An 18,691-nucleotide genomic window follows, 5' to 3' on the forward strand; every position below is an offset into this window, starting at 1 on the left:
AATTGATTGAGCCATGTCCGTCCGTCCGTCCGCTCGTCCGTCTGTCCGTTAACACGATAACTTGAGTAAATATTGATATATCTTCACCAAATTTGGTACACGAGCTTATCTGGACCCAGAATAGATTGGTATTGAAAATGAGCGAAATCGGATGGTAACCACGCCCAATTTTTTATATATAACATTTTGGAAAACACAAAAAACCTGATTATTTAGTAAATAATACACCTACAATGTTGAAATTTGACGCGTGGACTGATATTGATAAAAATTTGAAAAAAAATTTTAAAATGGGCGTGGCATCGCTCACTCGTGATAAAATCAATTTTACCAATATTATTAATCATAAATCAAATCCGTTAAACCCATCGTAACAAAATTCGGCAGGGAGATTGCCTTTACTATGAAGAATGTTTTGAAGTAAAATTAACGAAATCGGTTAAGGACCACGCTCACTTTTATATAAAAGATTTTTAAGAGGGTCGTGGACGAATAAAATAAGCTATACCTTTGCAGTGGTATTTCATTTCCCAAGAGGATTTATAACAATAAATAGGAACAACTTCAAATTCAAAAAAATGGGGGTGGCACAGCCCCTTTTATGACTAAGCAATTTTCTATGTTTCGGGAGCCATAACTCGAAGAAAAAGTAAAATATCGTAATGAAATTGTGTACATATATTTTCCTTATAGCAGAAAATATTTCTAGTAAAAATTGACGAGATCGGTTAAAGACGACGGCAACTTGGATATAAAACAACCTTAAAAGGGTCGTAGACTAGAATAATAAGCTATAACTTAGCAAAAAATAGTTTTGAATCAATAATATTTCACTTAACAAGTTTTACTATAAGTGGAAATGGGGAGACATTTTTCTTTTAAACGGGCGGTGCCACGTGTTATGTAGAAAAGTAATTTATCTGAAATGAAATGTACAATTGAAGCTCACGCTGAGTATATAATGTTCGGTTACACCCGAACTTAGACACCTTTACTTGTTTGCTGCTATTTTTAGCTACAATATATCGTTTTAAGTAATTTCAGCTGTATAACATTAAGAAAAGGCATAACCACAGCAAGGAAATTGTCCATTAAGTTCACAGATAAATATGTTTTGGTATGGGAATAAGGGTAATGTAGTTTTTTATGAAGAATTTAAATTTCCCTCTTAGGGAAATTTTCGGGAAATTTTTTATCTATCTGACTTGTCTCTGATTTGAGCATACTGAAGTGTTTAGTTGAGCTTTTGTGCAATTATGTGGGGCAAGAAAAATTTCCAAATATTACAATTTATGTGGTTTTGGACAACTGTTCCTTTACTCCTATATTCTTAGCATTACTGTTAGTCTCACCAAAAACGGAAATCCAGAATTTAATTAATTTAATTAAGTTTAAGATTTTTAAAACTAGTGAATATTTTTATCTTGGCAAATCAAATCACTATATGAATCAAGACATTTTTTATGAGACAGATATTAGATATTTGTATCTAACAATATTTATCAATTGTTTTTGTTTTTATCGGCCTATTGATAAATGATTTAAGGTTCGATTCGAGCTCAAGGCCTGAACAATAACTTTTTTCTAATGATAATTGTTATTTTCAAATTTGAAAAATTGTATTTTGTTTTTGGAATAGTAAGTGGAAATTTTTTCAGACAACCTGCCATAGCTGCGCAGATAGATCCATTTGTTATTGTTCTGGCCTTGAGCTCTAATCGAACCTTGAATCATGTAACAATATTTATGTAAAAAACCTTATGACTAAATTTTCATTATGAACATTATGAATTTTCGCGAAAGTATTGAAGTGGAATCTATTATATTTATACCTTAGTGGGAATTTTTGATTAAGCGCATATCTTACCAAGCTAGATTCCTAATACTTTCTATACTTTTTTGAAGCTCATAATGTTGGTTGTATACTTTTCAATCTAAAATTGTAACAAAAAATTACCTTGTGAGAATACATGCCACAAAAATTTTTGAAAAACTTGAAATTTGAATATCCATGTTTGCAACATTGAGCAAATCTCCAAGTTTTATTTTATGGAAAATTTTTAAAATTTTCTCAGGTTTATTCATACCCTCATAATCTTAGCTAAAATTTAATAATCCCAATAATATAATAAAAATCCCACAAATTCCCCGTGCTAGAAATTTAGTGCAATACAATTTCAAAATGGCATTACAGAAGCTAAAATTTCTTGAATTTCCCACCGAAGTGCTTTGACAAGTTTCCTTTTCTTGATTTGGATTTAAAGGTTCCTTTTCCAGCTTAGTTAGGAGTCGAGTCTCATGCCAAGATATTTGACTACAGAGAAGAAGTTTATCGCTGTGCCGTTTACCCTCGATAGTATAAAGAAGGGGATTTTGGTTTTTCTTGTGAACAGGACATGCCCCGTTTTAGTTGGATCTACCCCCAGCCTGTAGCTAACTTTACTAACTGAGTTGCGTTTACGAGCCTGTCCTTGGCTTCCGAGTGGTTAACCTTTTGTGCTTTAGGAAAGAACCCCAACCGTACCCCTCTCCAGGCTTGAGGAACATAACCATTTTGTTGACATCTTTAATAGATGCCATGTAGATGGGGTATCAAATTGTCGCAAGTAGCTTTCAGTATGGCCGGTATCAACATCCATAGTATCTTATCGCGATTTTCTGGCATAGTGATGCTCGTCCCATACATGCGTCCAGGAAAGTGTATCTCCATCAAAACCTCTTAAGTTTCCTGGCTGCTAACGGTCCATGAGCCATCAGACTTCTTTATACTTCATGGGGCTACGGTTGACCCAGATAGTATTTTGCGAACTCTTGATGCATCATTTGCAGGCTCTTACAGTATTGTTCTCATTACTAATTTTTTGCCTTCCCAATGCAGCTTTTCAATTTGTTAAAGCTGCGTCTGTAGGCATCCCAGTCCTCTTCCGAGTCGGCTATGTTTAGTTTTGTTGAAGCGCTTTTTTGTCGTTGATCCAAGTTTGTCTTACTCTTTGTTCCACCACATTGTCCTAGGTTACTTAGCCACAGTTTAGCTTGTTTTCAGCAATTTTTAGTTTATTATCTGCAGAAAAGCTGTTACATTCGCTAATAAGTATACAAATAATTAAGAACCCATATATATAACTCAATAATTACCTTGATCAGCTCAAATAGCTATTTATTCAAGCTAAAACGCAAGGTAGGTATTAAATCTTCTAATTCACGTCTAAAATAATCAGACATTTCCACCGACATTGCGCCGAACACAATCACATAGCGCATGTTCAAATCATTCAAACCCTGGCAATGCTAGCAGCATTTTAGGCGTATTCACAGCTTTACTTAACACTTAAAGCACTTAAAGCTGCTGATGGCGGTAAGCAATATCGCAGTGTTACCGCCTGCCAGCCTGTCAACATCACTGACATTGATGATGATGTATTTGCCTGTTCTACAGACTCTTCAACAATGCCCCCTACTCCTGTGCTGACATAGAAAATCGCGCTTGCTCGCGCCTTCTTAAGTATTTTACCCCTCGTGCACATTTGCTATAATCTTTATAAGGGCGGTTGATTTTTTATGTACATACATGTATGTGTATTTGTAATACATCACGAATACTATGACTTTATTATGTTATTAAATGTATGCCTTTAAAATTGAAAAAATATATATATTTTTAAATTTTTTGCTGCTGCATGAAGGAAGAAAATTATATTTGCGTATGGTTTTGTGTTAAGTAGATTCAAGTGCGCTTTTTAACGAATTTAATTTATCGCTCGGGTAAATATCGCACGTCACTTTTGCGATAACAAAATTATATGAATGCTGTCTGTTTTTTTTTTTTCTACCATTCAAATATGAAAAATGTCAAGCAGCTTTCCATCAGCTATCAATACAATCAATAGTTCAATGATGAAAATTATGTGGTTGACGAACTCACAGCGCTGCAGCCAACAATGCAGTTTAGAATAATTTTTTTTTCATTCAGTAATTTAAAGCGGGAAAAACCCCTGAGTTAATTAATATTTACTTACTTGCTTTATAAAATCCTTAAAAAATTCGGCAAATTGTTGGCGGTGTTTTTGTTTATTCAGTAAATTCAGTAATGAAAAGAGTTTGGCATTAACACTTTATAAAACATTAAAAGCCTTGAAATAATATGAAATGCGAACATATATGACTGGTCTTTTACAAAATTTTTGCTTAAATTAAGTATTAAAATTTTATATTTTTTTTTACAACTAGATTTTAAGAAAAAATTAATAAAATATGAAATTTTTTTCTCACGAACACAATGGAATATTTGAAACACCCATTCAAATTACTCCAACAAACCCAGTTGTCTAGTAAAGCTTTATTTGGCAGTGTTTGAAATATTTCACAAAGTTCCTATTACCAATAATTTTACTTACCTAATGGGCATTTGAATGGATATGGCCGTCCAACATGGCGCGGCAGTTTCTTCTTCGCTGTGCTAACTAGCGCCAATTGGTCACATCACGGGAATTTAAATTATTTTCCACATAGTCTTTCCAGCGGAGTGGGGGCCGCCCTCTTCCCCAGCTTTCGTAGGCGGGTTTCGATAAAAATAACTTCTTAGCCGGAGCATCATCTTTAATTCTCAAAACATTGCTTAGCCAGCGTCGCCTTTGTGTTTTGCTACCCTAGACTATGTTGATGTATGCTTGATTTCATAAAATCTTCTTCGGTACTCGCCGTCGCCAACGTAGTGAAGGCCGTATATCTTCGAAGAACTTTTCTCCCTGTTGGTCCATGCTTCTCGCACCCTACAGTAGGACGGGTACAATAAGTGGCTTGTAGATCATGATTTTCGTTCTTCACTGCACTAGTTAAAATTGCTATAAACGAAGGTCGAGATTATAGCATTACTACGATAAAAGTAAATATCAGTATATACTGGGCTGAACCGTATTGCGTCAGAATCTGTAATAAATAAGAAAAACGCATTTTAAATTGCTATTCGTTGGCAAGCACGCAGTAATTAATACTTCTAAGTATAACAGGGCTACATGTTCATATATAGTAAGCAAACTATTGTTGAGGAACACTATGAAATATTTGAAACATTCAACAAAAGTACTTTATTGTAACATATTATGTAGTTGAATATACGGAACACTTACCCTAAGTTCCGTATATTCCATGTTGCCTTTGACTAAAAAATTGATGACACATTTTTATAAGACTAAAACTCGGGTAGCTTGCAGTTACTTACGATTACTATTTTTCGATTTTTTTTTTTTAATTATTAAGAATTAGAGGAACAGTTGAAAATTAATTATAACTACTATTAGTCAGTGCGAGTTATAAAATGGGTGTAAAAAGCAATTCAGCTTCTTCAATAATATCACTAATCTTTAACATCAGTTTGGCTTCAACTTATTTTCCATGTAGTTGCTTTTTCTACGACATGCGCTGTTATATTCAAAATAGCTACTTTATGCTTTATGGAAGTTGGAATTAAGGAAATATTATGGAAAAGAGACATTTTATTTGCTTACTTTATAGATATATTTTACCAAGGAACGTTATGGAATATTCGAAACATATTAACAAATTCGTATACGGTTTACATAACTATGTTAAGGTGCAGAAAAAAGTTAAATAGTCCAATTTGTAGAATGTTTCTTTAATTTTTCTACGCTGCAAGACTTATTGAGGCGCAAAAAAATTTGGCGATACTCTAAAATCCTCAACAATGTGTCATTTGACCTCTTTTTGTTAATGGCAGATATTATTTGACATGAAAAACAAACGAGGTGGGATTAACGAAACACTTTCGTATACTACTTTTATTCACATTTTTTACCGTTTACAAAGGCTATAAATTTTGTATTAAAAAAAAATAGTTTTTATCAACAAAAATTTTATTCCTGCAGAATCCACTTGAGTGGTGAGATTATGTAGCTCAAAAAAATTTCATCAATGCTATGCTATTGTAATACCCACGGCGAAAAAAGCGCAGCCAGAAGAATTTAAATATTAAATCTGAACGCAGTTGCGAACATACAATGCATTTTAGTACCTACGTTTTTTTTTTCTTATTTAGTTATTACAATTCCATCGAAAATTAAAATATAATCCCATACCACAGAATCCTTTTCGGAAATCCTTTAATTTATTGAATTTCCTCACAACTAGCGGCAATTCAATTGAATTTTCTATTTGTTACAGTTTATGCAGTTTTGTATTTGATATGTATTTGCTTTGTTTTTGTTGTTATTGCAAATGCAAAAATAATTTCCCTAGCGTGTAAAATAAGGAAATTCGTTTTATTCATAGGAATATGTTAATAGTAAATAGAGCTTTGATATATTTTATTTAATATAATTTTCTTCTCTTCTTTTTTCATATTCATCATCTTTTTCGTGCTCACTCTCTCTCGCATACTCACTGCTAACGGTCTGTGCAATTTCCGTTTGATTGACGTGAACAAACCAACGAACCGGCAATGATGTCGCCTGCCATTGCTGATAATCTTGATGATTCTTGATGATGACAATGATGACGTCACCAACAACAAACCCATTACCAACGACAATATTATCGACAAATTCAACAACGAAAAATTAACAACAACAAATGCAACTAAATTTACACTGTATTAACATTGTGTGTATGCGTAAATTTGTTGTGACAGGTGTCCCTTCACAGCCTAGTAATTTCCGGGCTACCGATATCGGCGAGACCGCAGTAACATTGCAATGGTCGAAACCGACACATTCCAGTGAGAATATCGTACACTACGAATTATATTGGAATGACACATATGCAAATCAGGATCATCACAAGTAAGTATGCATGTATAGATAAAATGTGTTATATTTGTACGTATGTGTGTATGTATGTATGTACGTTCTAGCAGGAATTTGCTCTAATGTAGTTGAACAAAATTTGCTCACATTCGACTACAATTCGCATATTAACTAACAATATCAGCTCTTATCACCAAATGATACATGTATATTGATTTCTATTTTGGTTGTTCATTGTGAGTTATTTACTCTACTACTGCGGTTATGTATATGAGTAATTGCTGATTGAAATTTTGGCAACAGATTGAAACATGTATCCATTATTAATAGGTTCAATTGTGGTTGATTAGTATAGGCAGTTTGAAATTGTAGAAAAATTATTAGGGTAAGAGTGCGACCTCCGTGTTGGTGTGGTAGCGTGCTCCGCCTATCACACCGATGTTCCAGGGCTCACGCCCCGGGCAAAGCACCATCAAATTTTTAGAAACAGGGTTTTTCCATTAGAAGAAAGATTTTCTAAGCGAGATCGCCCCTCGGCTATGATTTGTCAAGCACTCCAAGTGTATTTCTTCCATGAAAAGCTTCTCGGTAGAAATTCATCTGCCTTGCAGATGCCGTTCGGAGTCGGCACAAAACATGTAGATCCCGATCCGCCAAATTGTAGGAAAAATTAAAAGGAGTACGATGCAAAGGTAATCTTAGTGCTATAAGAAAAAAAGTGTTTTCAAGTTTTAAATAAAGCAAACACATTTTATTAAACAAGATATGCTAAAACTGGCGTTAGAAAATATCCCCCGAAATGGGAAGTTTCAGATTGCATGATAGCCTGTTAAAAAAATTAGTATTCGGACAGTGAATTTTTTCTTTTTTGTTAACAAATAAAAAACTGTAGTTAGAAAAAATATCCCAAATAGGGAAATTTTTAAATACGTTATCAGCGCTAATCAAATGCGGCGAGCTTCAGCATAAAAAATTTAAACTTTTCGAAATTTATTTTTCAACCATTTAAAACATTTCAAATATGTGCAAATAAATATTAGAAATTACAGGTTTATAGTAAATATCATAAAAATCAAAATTGGTCTTTAAAAATAATTTTAGGATAAGAAGTGATTCTCCTGTACAGCATATATGTAATAAATGTTTCGTAAACAAGATGTGCACAAACTGACTTTAGAAATTTACCTTTAGTTGGGAAATTTCAGAAATTCCGCTAGACTGTTTAAAATTTTATGGCTTAAGCTTTTCATCTTGTTTTTAGTTTCGATTTTGAAATTTACGCTAGAAAAAATACCCCAATGAGGAAAAAAAATCCCAATGTGGGAGATTTTTAAATACTTAATTTTTTGTATTCAATTGCCTCATCTACCAATAAAAAAATTACTAACACTTATTACAAATATACTTTTCTGTCATTAGAATTTTGTTTTCTGATTTTCAAACTCCTTATCAAATAATTTTGTAATATCTTTTAGGCGCATTTCGAACACTGAATCTTATACGCTTGATGGTCTCTATCCTGATACACTTTATTATATATGGTTGGCAGCGCGTTCACAGCGCGGCGAAGGTGCTACAACACCACCCATACCCGTCCGTACGAAACAATATGGTAAGTAAAATTTTCAATTATCCTAATAAGAAAATTTATAAATTATAACTGGAAGATCAAAAAAAGAAAAACGTAGGCAAAATATGCATATTTCTTATCAGTATACTTAAAAATTATTTATGCAAACTAATACTAAAATATTTAGGAAAAATTCTACTAATGAATATGTACAAATATACATACATACTATTTAAAACAAAAAATATCTTACACATTTTTCTGCATATACATACTTAATGCGAAAAGTGTGGTTGTCCTCTTTAACAGCCCGTATGTATTGTAGTAATCCAGAAATTCGTATACACACATTTTAGTATGTATTAGTTTAAGTAAATCAAGTATCCTAACAGTACCCAAACTTCCCCGTAGTGAAACAATTTTTTTTACCGATAACTCCCACTCCCATCCCTATTTAATTTCCTCACTGAAATTTTTTTAAGATTCAAAAGAAAATTCCTATCTTAACACAATTCATTAAGCTGGATAATAAAGAGTTCGTGGAAACAAGGTAATCTGTAAAACAAACAAATAAGTAAAATAGTGTGTGTGGTTTTATGAAGTGATATAATTGTGTGACTGTTGCGCAAAAACCAAATACCAAATTACGGATAAAAACTTTAAAAATACTTTTTTTTTAAAAATATTTGTAAGTGGATTTTTTTGTATTATTTTAAGTTAAAAATAATATTTATTTGGAAAGTAATATTTTAATTAAATTTATATTAAATTTATCGTATTTAGTGTTATTCCATTTTTTTTATCTGTTTTTTAAGTTATATGTATATATATTTATATATATGTACATACATACTCTGTATTCTCATTTACCTCTATACATTTTATTTACATTATAAATTGTTAAGTATATAACCCCATAAAGTCACACGTATGTACATATTTACATATATATTTATGTTTAACTTTACATATCTGCAGAAACATATACATACATACGTACTTATATGCATATATTCTTAAACTATATACTTCATACAAACTTTAAATATTCAAACCAATAAAATTATGTATCAATATATAAAGCAGCGAACAAAAAAATAGCAGTTGCAATTTTTATCAAACTTCGTCAACTGAAAACTTTTTTATTTTCGATATTTCAAGAAAAAACTTCTGTGAATTTTGTAACTGAAACTATGCAAACCAATTTCAAAAACGTTTTCAAAACATTTCGAAGATTCGAGAAAATTTCTAACGTCTTTTAATTGAATTCTCTGAATTTTTTGAGTATGCAGTTTTGTTGCCGAATCAATTTTAGTCTAGGAAGCACAAGTTATAGGTCACTCAAAACTCGCATAGTTTTTGATCATATTTTTTTAAGAAAGGGCGTTTTAGATTTTTCTTCTTGCAAAGTGTAAAAGAGTTTTTTATATAGAAAAAATCTGGAACACCTTTGTTTTTATTTCAAACGGTGGGGAACACTTTTTGGCGTGTTCAAAAGAACTTGATCAGAGGCATTACAACTATCCCCCGATTTACATGGAAGATCGGTTCCAGACAAAACCGTGTAAAGTGAAATCTTCGTTTTCCTATATAAAACCGTGTAAAGCGAAAAAACTACCCAATTCAGTCATTTATTTAAATAAAACATCTTAATGAAGGTTCACGAAAAGACAATTCAATCGATAAGTTACCAGTTCAAACCAAAAAAACTCGCAATATTAGTAAAAATTATGGCTTTTTGTTCAAATTTTCATCAAACGATTTTCCTTCCACATGAACTACATACTCTGCGTTTGGTTATGTACATACATATGTATTCACAATAAGCGGAATCAATCAGTGCTGCCAAGGGGACTCAAAAAGGTTTTTAATGATTTGTGAATCTTCGGAGTTTTTCAAATTTTGCTGATTTATGAACCGTGTAAAAGCGAAATCGTGTAAAACAAGTACCGTGTAAATCGGGGGATAGGTGTATTTGCAATTCTTCCGTTGTTCTTGTTGTATGAATTTATTATATTTATTTGTTTATTGAGACAGACTCGTATTGTTTAACAAAATTTTTTTATTTTTTGATGCCAGGAACAATTTATAAATGTTTACTAGGACATGTTTCCAAATTTTACTTCTTCATCAGCTAGCTTTTCGGTTCTGAGTTTTGGACCCGAATTTAGATACGTTCATACTGGTGTTAAAGCGGATGCCTCTAACTATTCAGCCATTTCAATGCCCCGCTGCACGCTTTGTAATTTAGCTCTAAATATTGCCTTTTTTATATTACTTTCATACACAATTTGGTGTATGTATGTATACTCTATGTTTTTATTCCAAATGGTGGGGAATACATTTCGGCGCGTTCAACAGAATATTTTTTTCTTAAAATATCGAAAACAAAAAAAAAGAATTGAACAATTGACGAAATTCGATACAACGTATCACTGCTATTGTTCTGCTCATTGCTGTACATTAGGGACCCTTCCTTAAGACTTTATTTTTTCTATATTGTGGAGAAAACCTTTGGGTCCTGACATTTCAAAGTGTGCAAAGATTACCCAAATAAATTGCTTATATATTTCGAGCATGGTATAGCCTTGATCAGTGGATGATTAGAGTCGAGGTAGAATTTCTTCAATTTAGCTCAAGAATGCACGAAAGTTACAATTAATTATTAAAATATTGTTTATATAAATGGTCGGTATCCCCAATATATTAATGTTAGCCATTTATTACTTTAAAAAATTTTGAAGGCAATATAATTTTTCACAAATTTTTCCATAAAAACTCATCCGCCTTGCAGATGCCGTTAGAAGTCGGCGTAAAACATGTAGGTCCCGTCCCGCCAATTTGTAGGAAAATTTAAAAGGAACACGATGCAAATTGGAAGAGAAGCTCGTCCTAAATCTCTTCGGAGGAATAACGCGTCTTGTATTATTACTTTTTTTTGTGAACCCATTAACGCACCCTTTCGATGAGTCACTACCAGTTCAGAAGAAACTATAAAACTCACACAGAATATACCATTATGGGATTAAGTTTTTGAGAAAGAAACAAAAAGTGGACGTGGTTTTATATAGGAAATCCCTGCAGATCCACCCTTAAGTGCTGATAATATTAATGGCTAAGGTTAGGTTGAACTGGTCGGTTCATGAGGACCTCACATAGATTGAATGTGTCCTCAGTGTTAATGGCTTAAGTTTTAAGGCAATTTTTTTGGTGCTTTAAACAATATTTTCAGATGGAATTTTAAACAGCTCCCTAATATACATACATATATTCAAACCAAGTTACCTTACTTATCGACGCTGCATAATTACAATGCAAATTAGACTGATTCAAAAAAATGTTTCCGATTTTTCTTTTTTTACAAACAAGCTTTTAGGCTACCTAAATAGAGAAAAAATCTAAGGCTGTGTGTGAGTTGGCCTATATTTCTACCTAAATAGAGAAAAAAACCTAAATCACTGGAAACTGTCGGTAAGGCAGTGCAAAATAAAAATTTAGAATTTTTATGAGCATACTTTTCAACCTAAATTCAAATGTCAAATTTCTACACAAAAATATGGATTTTTCAATATTGTATATGCAAATATGTAAATGGCTCTTGTCCATTCAATTTAAGTAAATCATAGATCATAGAGCGATGATCCCTGCTGCGATTAAGGTCCGATCGATTGTACGTGATGGTGAGCTCAATTTTGTTCAAGCTGATGTTGGCGCCACAAGAATTGGATCCTTGTGAAATATGGGCCGCAATCTGAGCATATTTGGCAGCCAAGTGCACTAATTGGCCTAAAGAAGTTATTGGAGGGATACCAACATCACTGTATTGAATTCGAGATCGTGGAAAAGGTTATTGTGTACGTGCTCCACTATGTCCGAAAAAAACCCTTATAAAACGGAGCCAATGCATCATCTTGAACTGCTATCTTGGGGTTGGTACTTGCCGCGGACCCTAATTGACCTCTGTTCTTTTTAAGCGTGAAAACGCATCAAAAATACCAAATTTCCCGTATTGTTATTATTTTCTTAGCATAAATAAACAATTTAAGTTTTCAAATCAACTCGCACAGTTTTGACAGCTTGTTCCTAAATTATTGCAGTGCTGGAAAGTTCCAGTGGAATATTAGTTTAGGTACTTAAAATTTAGGCAAACTCACACCCAGCCTAAAGTTTAGTTTAATTAAAAAAGTGCATTCTTATAGCTATACCAAGTACAACGGTATCGCGTTTATCGCTTTTTCATAGGATTTATATGGGAAAAATAATTTGCACCTTTTACAAAACTATATAACCTTCAAAGAAAGAGAACCAAATTCACTATTCTAGATTATTATATTCATGCCTAACTCATTGATGCTTAAAAGAGCCGGAATGGTGAAAAAGTCGCCTCATATCCGGGGTAGTTTGATAGTGAATAACTTCCTTTTTAAAAAATCCAGAAGATAATATAAAAGCAATTTTAATATAAAAAGTTCTACTTTCATATGATCTGTGCATTCGGACTGTAGTAAATTCTGTAAGTAAATTCTTGAGGAATAAATTGATTTTGGGCGCTGTGCGCCCTCAATTTTAAAAAGCCAATTTCAAAAACGAACGTTCTAAACCAGCTTTCAATAAATGAAATAAAATTTGGTTTACTTTGAATCAGTCTAATACACATAAACATGCCTATGGCATGTTTAGCCGCCAATACTAATTTTTCCAACCACATAAATGTCCACAAATAATCTAATTGACATTCTACTCTAATTAAATTTTAAACATTTATGGACATATGTATATACTTAGTTAAACATGTACATAGAAACATATCTATAAAAAATTGTGTATATAAACCACACGCAAAAGAAGGGGGAAAAGTTCGCAAACTTGTATTCAAACCTAATAGGTGTAAACTACCATTCATAACTAGTATGAAAACCATGGGCAACTAGTCAGCCGCAAGTCATTAAAAAATATATTATTTCAAATTTTTTATGGAAGAAAATCTAAAACATCCTTGTAACTTCTACATTGTTTAAAGTCAATTGGACTACAAAACTGCATATCCAATTAAATGCAGAGCTCCAAATATAAAGTTGTATAATTTTAGTTACAAAAGTCAGAAGTTTTTATTGACATATCGAAAATAACAAAAAAAAATTGAATTGCGAAATTTGATTATAAAAAACTGCCACTGTTATTTTTCTGTTTGCTGCGGTACCTATTCAATCACAGTATTGTTTATGACGCGAGATTCAGATGGCACGCAAAGATAAAATCTCAGAACCATATGCAACTCACTTTCCTCTTATGGCAAAAGCTTAAATGCTCGAGGAAATGTAAAACTTGTCAATACAAAGTGACGGTTTCGATGAATTCCTAAAGCCATGGTTTTTCAGTGAAGCCAGTTGTCGCAAAATGGTTTGGATGATGATGTGTATTACCCTTTCTCAGGATCGTTAAGAAATATTTTTAGATAGCTTTTATGTAATCAATCGCTGTGCTATCCAAGATATCTAGTAACTTAGTTCTTATAAATCTAGCGCGTGAGACAGGTCTGAGTAAGAAGCCACTACAGTCCACGCCATTTCTCAGTTGTATTTTAAAAAGTTTTGGTGGAATTCCGAATAGTCAAGTTAGATTTTGAAATAGTCCATTTGTTTATAGTAAACGTCGATTTCATTTCAGAAAGAATAGTTGGATTTTGGAAATCGTCAAGTAGTTAGTTTCCAGAACAATTCTTATCATGGAAATTCGTACGACTCCTAAATTATGCTAAAAATATCGGAAAGATGCGTTTTATCCTCGGTATGAATAAAAGAAAATCAAAAATTCCATTTCCTTTAAGGGATATTTTGCATAAAACAGTTTGTGTTGGAGTTGATGATACTATTTTTGTAAGATGCGAATTTTCAATGCGATCCTTAACTATATTTTGTGTAGTGTACGAGGATCTGTAAACTATACAGCATTCACACTTCAGCGTTTCAGCGGCAGCTAACCAAATACTTGAAGAAGTTACTGCGCCTAATTAAACTTTTTCTAACTTTGCGAACTTTTTTGACTTTCGAAGTGGGAATAATCAAACTATATTTTCTATAAACATTATAACCAAACTCATCATCACATCATTGTCACAAAATTATCCATGCTCAAATACTTTTTTATTTTCGATATCTGATTGCATCAAACTGAATGCAAGTTTTTTATTTTCACCCCATTTTGAGAGCTAAGGGTTTGACAGACAGTGCGACCATAGTAAATTGAAGTTTTAGTGCTTTGCATCAAAAATTTGATAGTGGTGGAATTGAAAATTGAGTCCCCAACTATGAATACGACGCGAACGAATTTGGTGTTGATTTCTTGTTGGGTAAAAATTATAACTCACTTCTTGCTAGGTTGATGCTCCAGCCGATAAATGAATAGGCAAAGTAGAATTGCTCCCTTTGCTCCAACGCGTTTCGACGCTTTCTCTTCTTCCTACATTTTTTTAAATACAAAAACAATAGTATATTGCGGCATATAACCCAGCTGGCGCCATTTATAACTACAAGGGTTTTGGTAGATATGATTTTAGAAATCTTGTTATTCATGGCGGAACGATGCAAGGTGGCAGCACGGTGACATACATACAAACATAGATAAAATTTCCATGTATTTGTTTTTTTTTTGTAAAAAGATGGATTATTATGTCAAAATCGTACTGCGCCGGAAGTTGAATTGTCAAATAATGTTAAAAAAAATAACAATCAGCTGATTTCCAGCGGTCAGCTGTTCCTGGTTCCACCATGAATCAGATCAGACAAGCGCTCTAGAGCTTCGGAAAACTATTCGTGTGAGTGCGGCAACAGTGATTCAGTAAAGCAAGCAATAAATCAGTTTCAGCTTGTACTCCAAGCGGTGCACATCTCATGTGTGAATAAAAGAAAAAATGCGTTGACTAATTTAGTTTAGCATAGTGATGTAGACTGCAGCTTTGTACAATAGCATTGATTGCTTATTTAAAGGCAAAAACATTCTTTATTGTCTAAGAAAGAAAACTTTGTTAAGTAAGAAGAAACGTCATTTACAAAACATCAACGTCCAAGGAAAAAAATACGTCTTAACAATTCTTTTAAGTTTATTTTACGCAGTTATAACACATTCTCATTTCCACATCACAGCAAATCTCTCAGCAATGTCACATAGCAACAATAACCACTCCCACACGCATTCGTTGTACATATAAAATTAGATGCAAATCAATAGGGGGATGTGCTTTGTGTTGCAAACGGTGCACGGATTTCACGGAATGTACCAATTGTAAAGTCACAACAACAATATACCGCAAAAAATTAACTTCATGCAATCTGTGTAATTTATAGTATGCTCAAAGCTATGTATATTTTCGTGCAACCCATTGTAGGAAATTAAAATCAACCCTGATTCAACGGTATTCCTCACATTTCGCCCACCTAAAGATTGAGCAATTCTTTTTCATATTTTTTCGTCGTATTTTGTATTTTTGTGTAAATTTTTTTATGTTTCCTACTGATGCTATAACTTCGCAATGGCATACTCTCGAAGTCTTGAATATTTTGCCGTATTATATAAACAATCCATGCACCTTGCAAGACAACGCGAATATTTTGCAGATTTTATGATTTCAAAGTACTTTTCTTCATTTAATGATTGGAAATTTTACGAATTTCCTTGTTTTTCTTTTTATAGTAATTTTCTATTACTTAGAAAGTGAACTTAATACGTGTGTGTGTGTGATTGTGTGAAAACCCAGAGAATTTCAGCACCTGCATCTTAGCGAAGATGGAAAACACATCTAGTTTTTTATTTTTGAAAACAAATTTTTGTTACATGCATGTAAGTTTGTGCACAAGACAAAGAATAAAAGTGATCAAAAAGTGTAACAAATTTAACAAAAACTTAAGAAAATGTACATATAGATACATATTTCTCTCTTATACAAACACAAATTTTATGCAAATTAAGCACCGACAACTTAAATTATTCTATACATATATTTATATACAAGAAAAAAATATTATAATAAAATAATATTTTGAAAACACCAGCACTTGCACAAGCACAAAAAAGCAGCACCCACTCGCACTCACTTATGTATATATTTAAAACTTTTTTCTTTCAATGTGTGTTTTCTTATTTACTTATTTACTTTTTGTATTTGTATTTGCAGATGTATTTAATTAAGCAGCTTAATAGTAGTACGTATTAAAAATGGCATGTAACTTTTAGCGCTTTAAGCAAATATTAATGTGTAATTTTGAGCCTATAAGTATGCAATATTTTGTTTGGAATTATCGTTTTGTTGCTCAATGGCTAAAGCATTTTTATTTTGTTACACCCAATATTTTTTTAATTCTCTCAACATTGTTTCATCGTGTCATATATTATGCGAAATTAAAAAAAAAAAACCTAATGAATTTAAATTGTCTTCCAGAAAGTATTCAGTGCCCTTGTTACGTCAGCAGCCAATACTTTTAAGCGCCTTCCTAGGATCGGTACCCTTTTTTCAATCCTAACTAAGAAAAACGTCAGAGAAATATATTTAGTAACGTTAGATCAAGTTTCCGATGAATTTCGTCATTGGTTCATTGAAAACTTTCAAGTAACCAGTTTTATTAAACTCATTTTCGCGGCACATTTTTAGGCGCCTTTTTCCAATCACTTTTTGTAGAAAGAAAATCATTAATTACACAGTGTAACCAAGAAGACAAAAGTAAAAATACCTGAAAAGTCATACAATTTTTCTAGTAGATATCCAAGAACTGAGAATGACTGCATACAAGATTTTCCCCGGGCACCGCCAAAATCATGAATTTTGAGCGGGTTTTTGCGTGTTCTTGTGACGCTTTTATTAAGAATGAAGTTTTGTCTCTCCAAAACGGGTAAAAGGTTAAAAATCGGTTGGTAGCTACAAAACTTACAGTCATATTAGTCTGCAAAGGGCGATTCCAAGCCTAAACAACAACAAGTAGACATTTCTTAGTCATTTTGAAACAATTTTACATTTTATTAAAATTTTGTTTTCATTAAAATTGTAAAAACTCAGTCAATTTTTAGCATATATAATAAAATCAATACTCATTGAAGTCATAATTAATTTTCAGTTTTGATCCCATGCAGTCTTCTTTTAATTAGTGCATACAGATAGTACCAAAGTTGACAAAACCTGAAAAGATCTGAAAAAAATGTTTCAATGGTAAAATTTTCACAGTTGTGTTATGTTTACTTAGTTCATATATACATCGTTGGAAAGGGCTAAATCTCTTCGGAGAGAAAGTGGAAGTCGGGTTATAGCCATATCACGAAGGGATTAAGAGTCACGACACGCCTTCGCAGAGAATGTAAACCGTTTTTCACAAAAGCGACAGATTTGTGTATCCGATAGATTTAACTTACTTGGGTGATAACTACAGTGTCCCGTATTGTACTCAGTGTAAATTCGTAGGTCCCAAAAACTCAGTATATTTTAGGTGTTCTTTTTCGAAAGAGGTGTGCTTTTAGGCTCGCTCACTCTAAGGAAAAATCTTCTGAGTAGGTATTGCTACCCTTTTTGAAATTTTTTACTTACAAATTTTTCTAAATATAACTCACCGAAATTCCTACATTCAAAAAAATCTACGCCTCGTCTGATACCGATGTTTTTAAGAAAAACTTGCTTTTCGCAAGATCAGAGTCTACTTTAGTTAAGCTTGCAGAAGCTAAATTTTGCGGTTTTCTCTGCGTTTAAAAAGTCCTAAAGGCTTATTCCGCTATTATTCCGCTAATCTATGTATTTCTTTTCTATCTAGCTTAAATTGAACCCAGTTTTCATTAAGCTTTCTATTCGTTTATCTATAGTCTACTTTTAGGCTTGCTAGCACTTCTCATCTTTCCCACATGGGCTTGTTTAGCAACAAAGCGCTTTTATTATGTTTTTATTTATACAATTACACACTTTTATACATTTGATTAAATTCCTATACCTTTTAAAAGCTCTGGCTAGAGCTTTTAAACTTTGCTAAGCAATAGTCTACATTCGGGCGTCTTAAGTATTATTGAAATATTAAACGAAATGTTTTAAATAATGATCATACTACTTTCGGGCGTACTTTAAAAATTTAGCCTGTTATTTTCCTCGCCATTTCAAACAGCTTTTAAGGTTCAGCTTTTCAGCCTAGTTGACCTGCCTTTGGTAAAGTGTGAAAATATAAAAGTTATCATAAACTTTATAGTGATTGCAAATCCTTATGAAATGCCATTCCTCATTGTATTTTTCCATAAAAAACCTACCAGAAACACGTAGTATAGTTTAAGGCGATTGAAAATTATGCTAAGCAAACCTAACGTGCTGCTTAATCATTATTTTGAAGCGAAATTCTGTCGA

General features: G+C 32.6%; 2 protein-coding genes across 50 annotated transcripts in view; one reads left to right on the forward strand and one right to left on the reverse strand.

Annotated features, from left to right (window-relative positions):
* Positions 1 to 18,691, forward strand: part of Lar (tyrosine-protein phosphatase Lar) — a 1,659,242-nt gene that overhangs the window by 1,577,714 nt on the left and 62,837 nt on the right. For all 43 annotated transcript variants that reach the window (XM_067764572.1, XM_067764575.1, XM_067764574.1 and 40 more), the window contains 2 exons: positions 6,644 to 6,794; positions 8,234 to 8,370. In XM_067764572.1, the coding sequence (XP_067620673.1) occupies positions 6,644 to 6,794; positions 8,234 to 8,370 (288 nt within the window). The remainder of the gene's footprint in view (positions 1 to 6,643; positions 6,795 to 8,233; positions 8,371 to 18,691) is intronic.
* The window catches only part of tio (tiptop), a 502,506-nt gene continuing 488,043 nt past the window's right edge, over positions 4,229 to 18,691 (reverse strand). For 6 of the 7 annotated variants that reach the window (XR_010949348.1, XR_010949344.1, XR_010949342.1 and 3 more), the window contains one exon: positions 17,394 to 17,504. The gene's annotated coding sequence lies outside the window, so the exon portion shown is untranslated. Of the gene's footprint in view, positions 4,927 to 17,393; positions 17,505 to 18,691 lie in introns of those variants that run through there. The other variant, XR_010949343.1, reaches the window with a different exon arrangement.

The sequence above is a fragment of the Eurosta solidaginis genome, chromosome 2 (assembly GCF_040869045.1).
Source record: "Eurosta solidaginis isolate ZX-2024a chromosome 2, ASM4086904v1, whole genome shotgun sequence".
In the NCBI taxonomy this organism is placed as follows: Eukaryota; Metazoa; Arthropoda; class Insecta; order Diptera; family Tephritidae; genus Eurosta; species Eurosta solidaginis.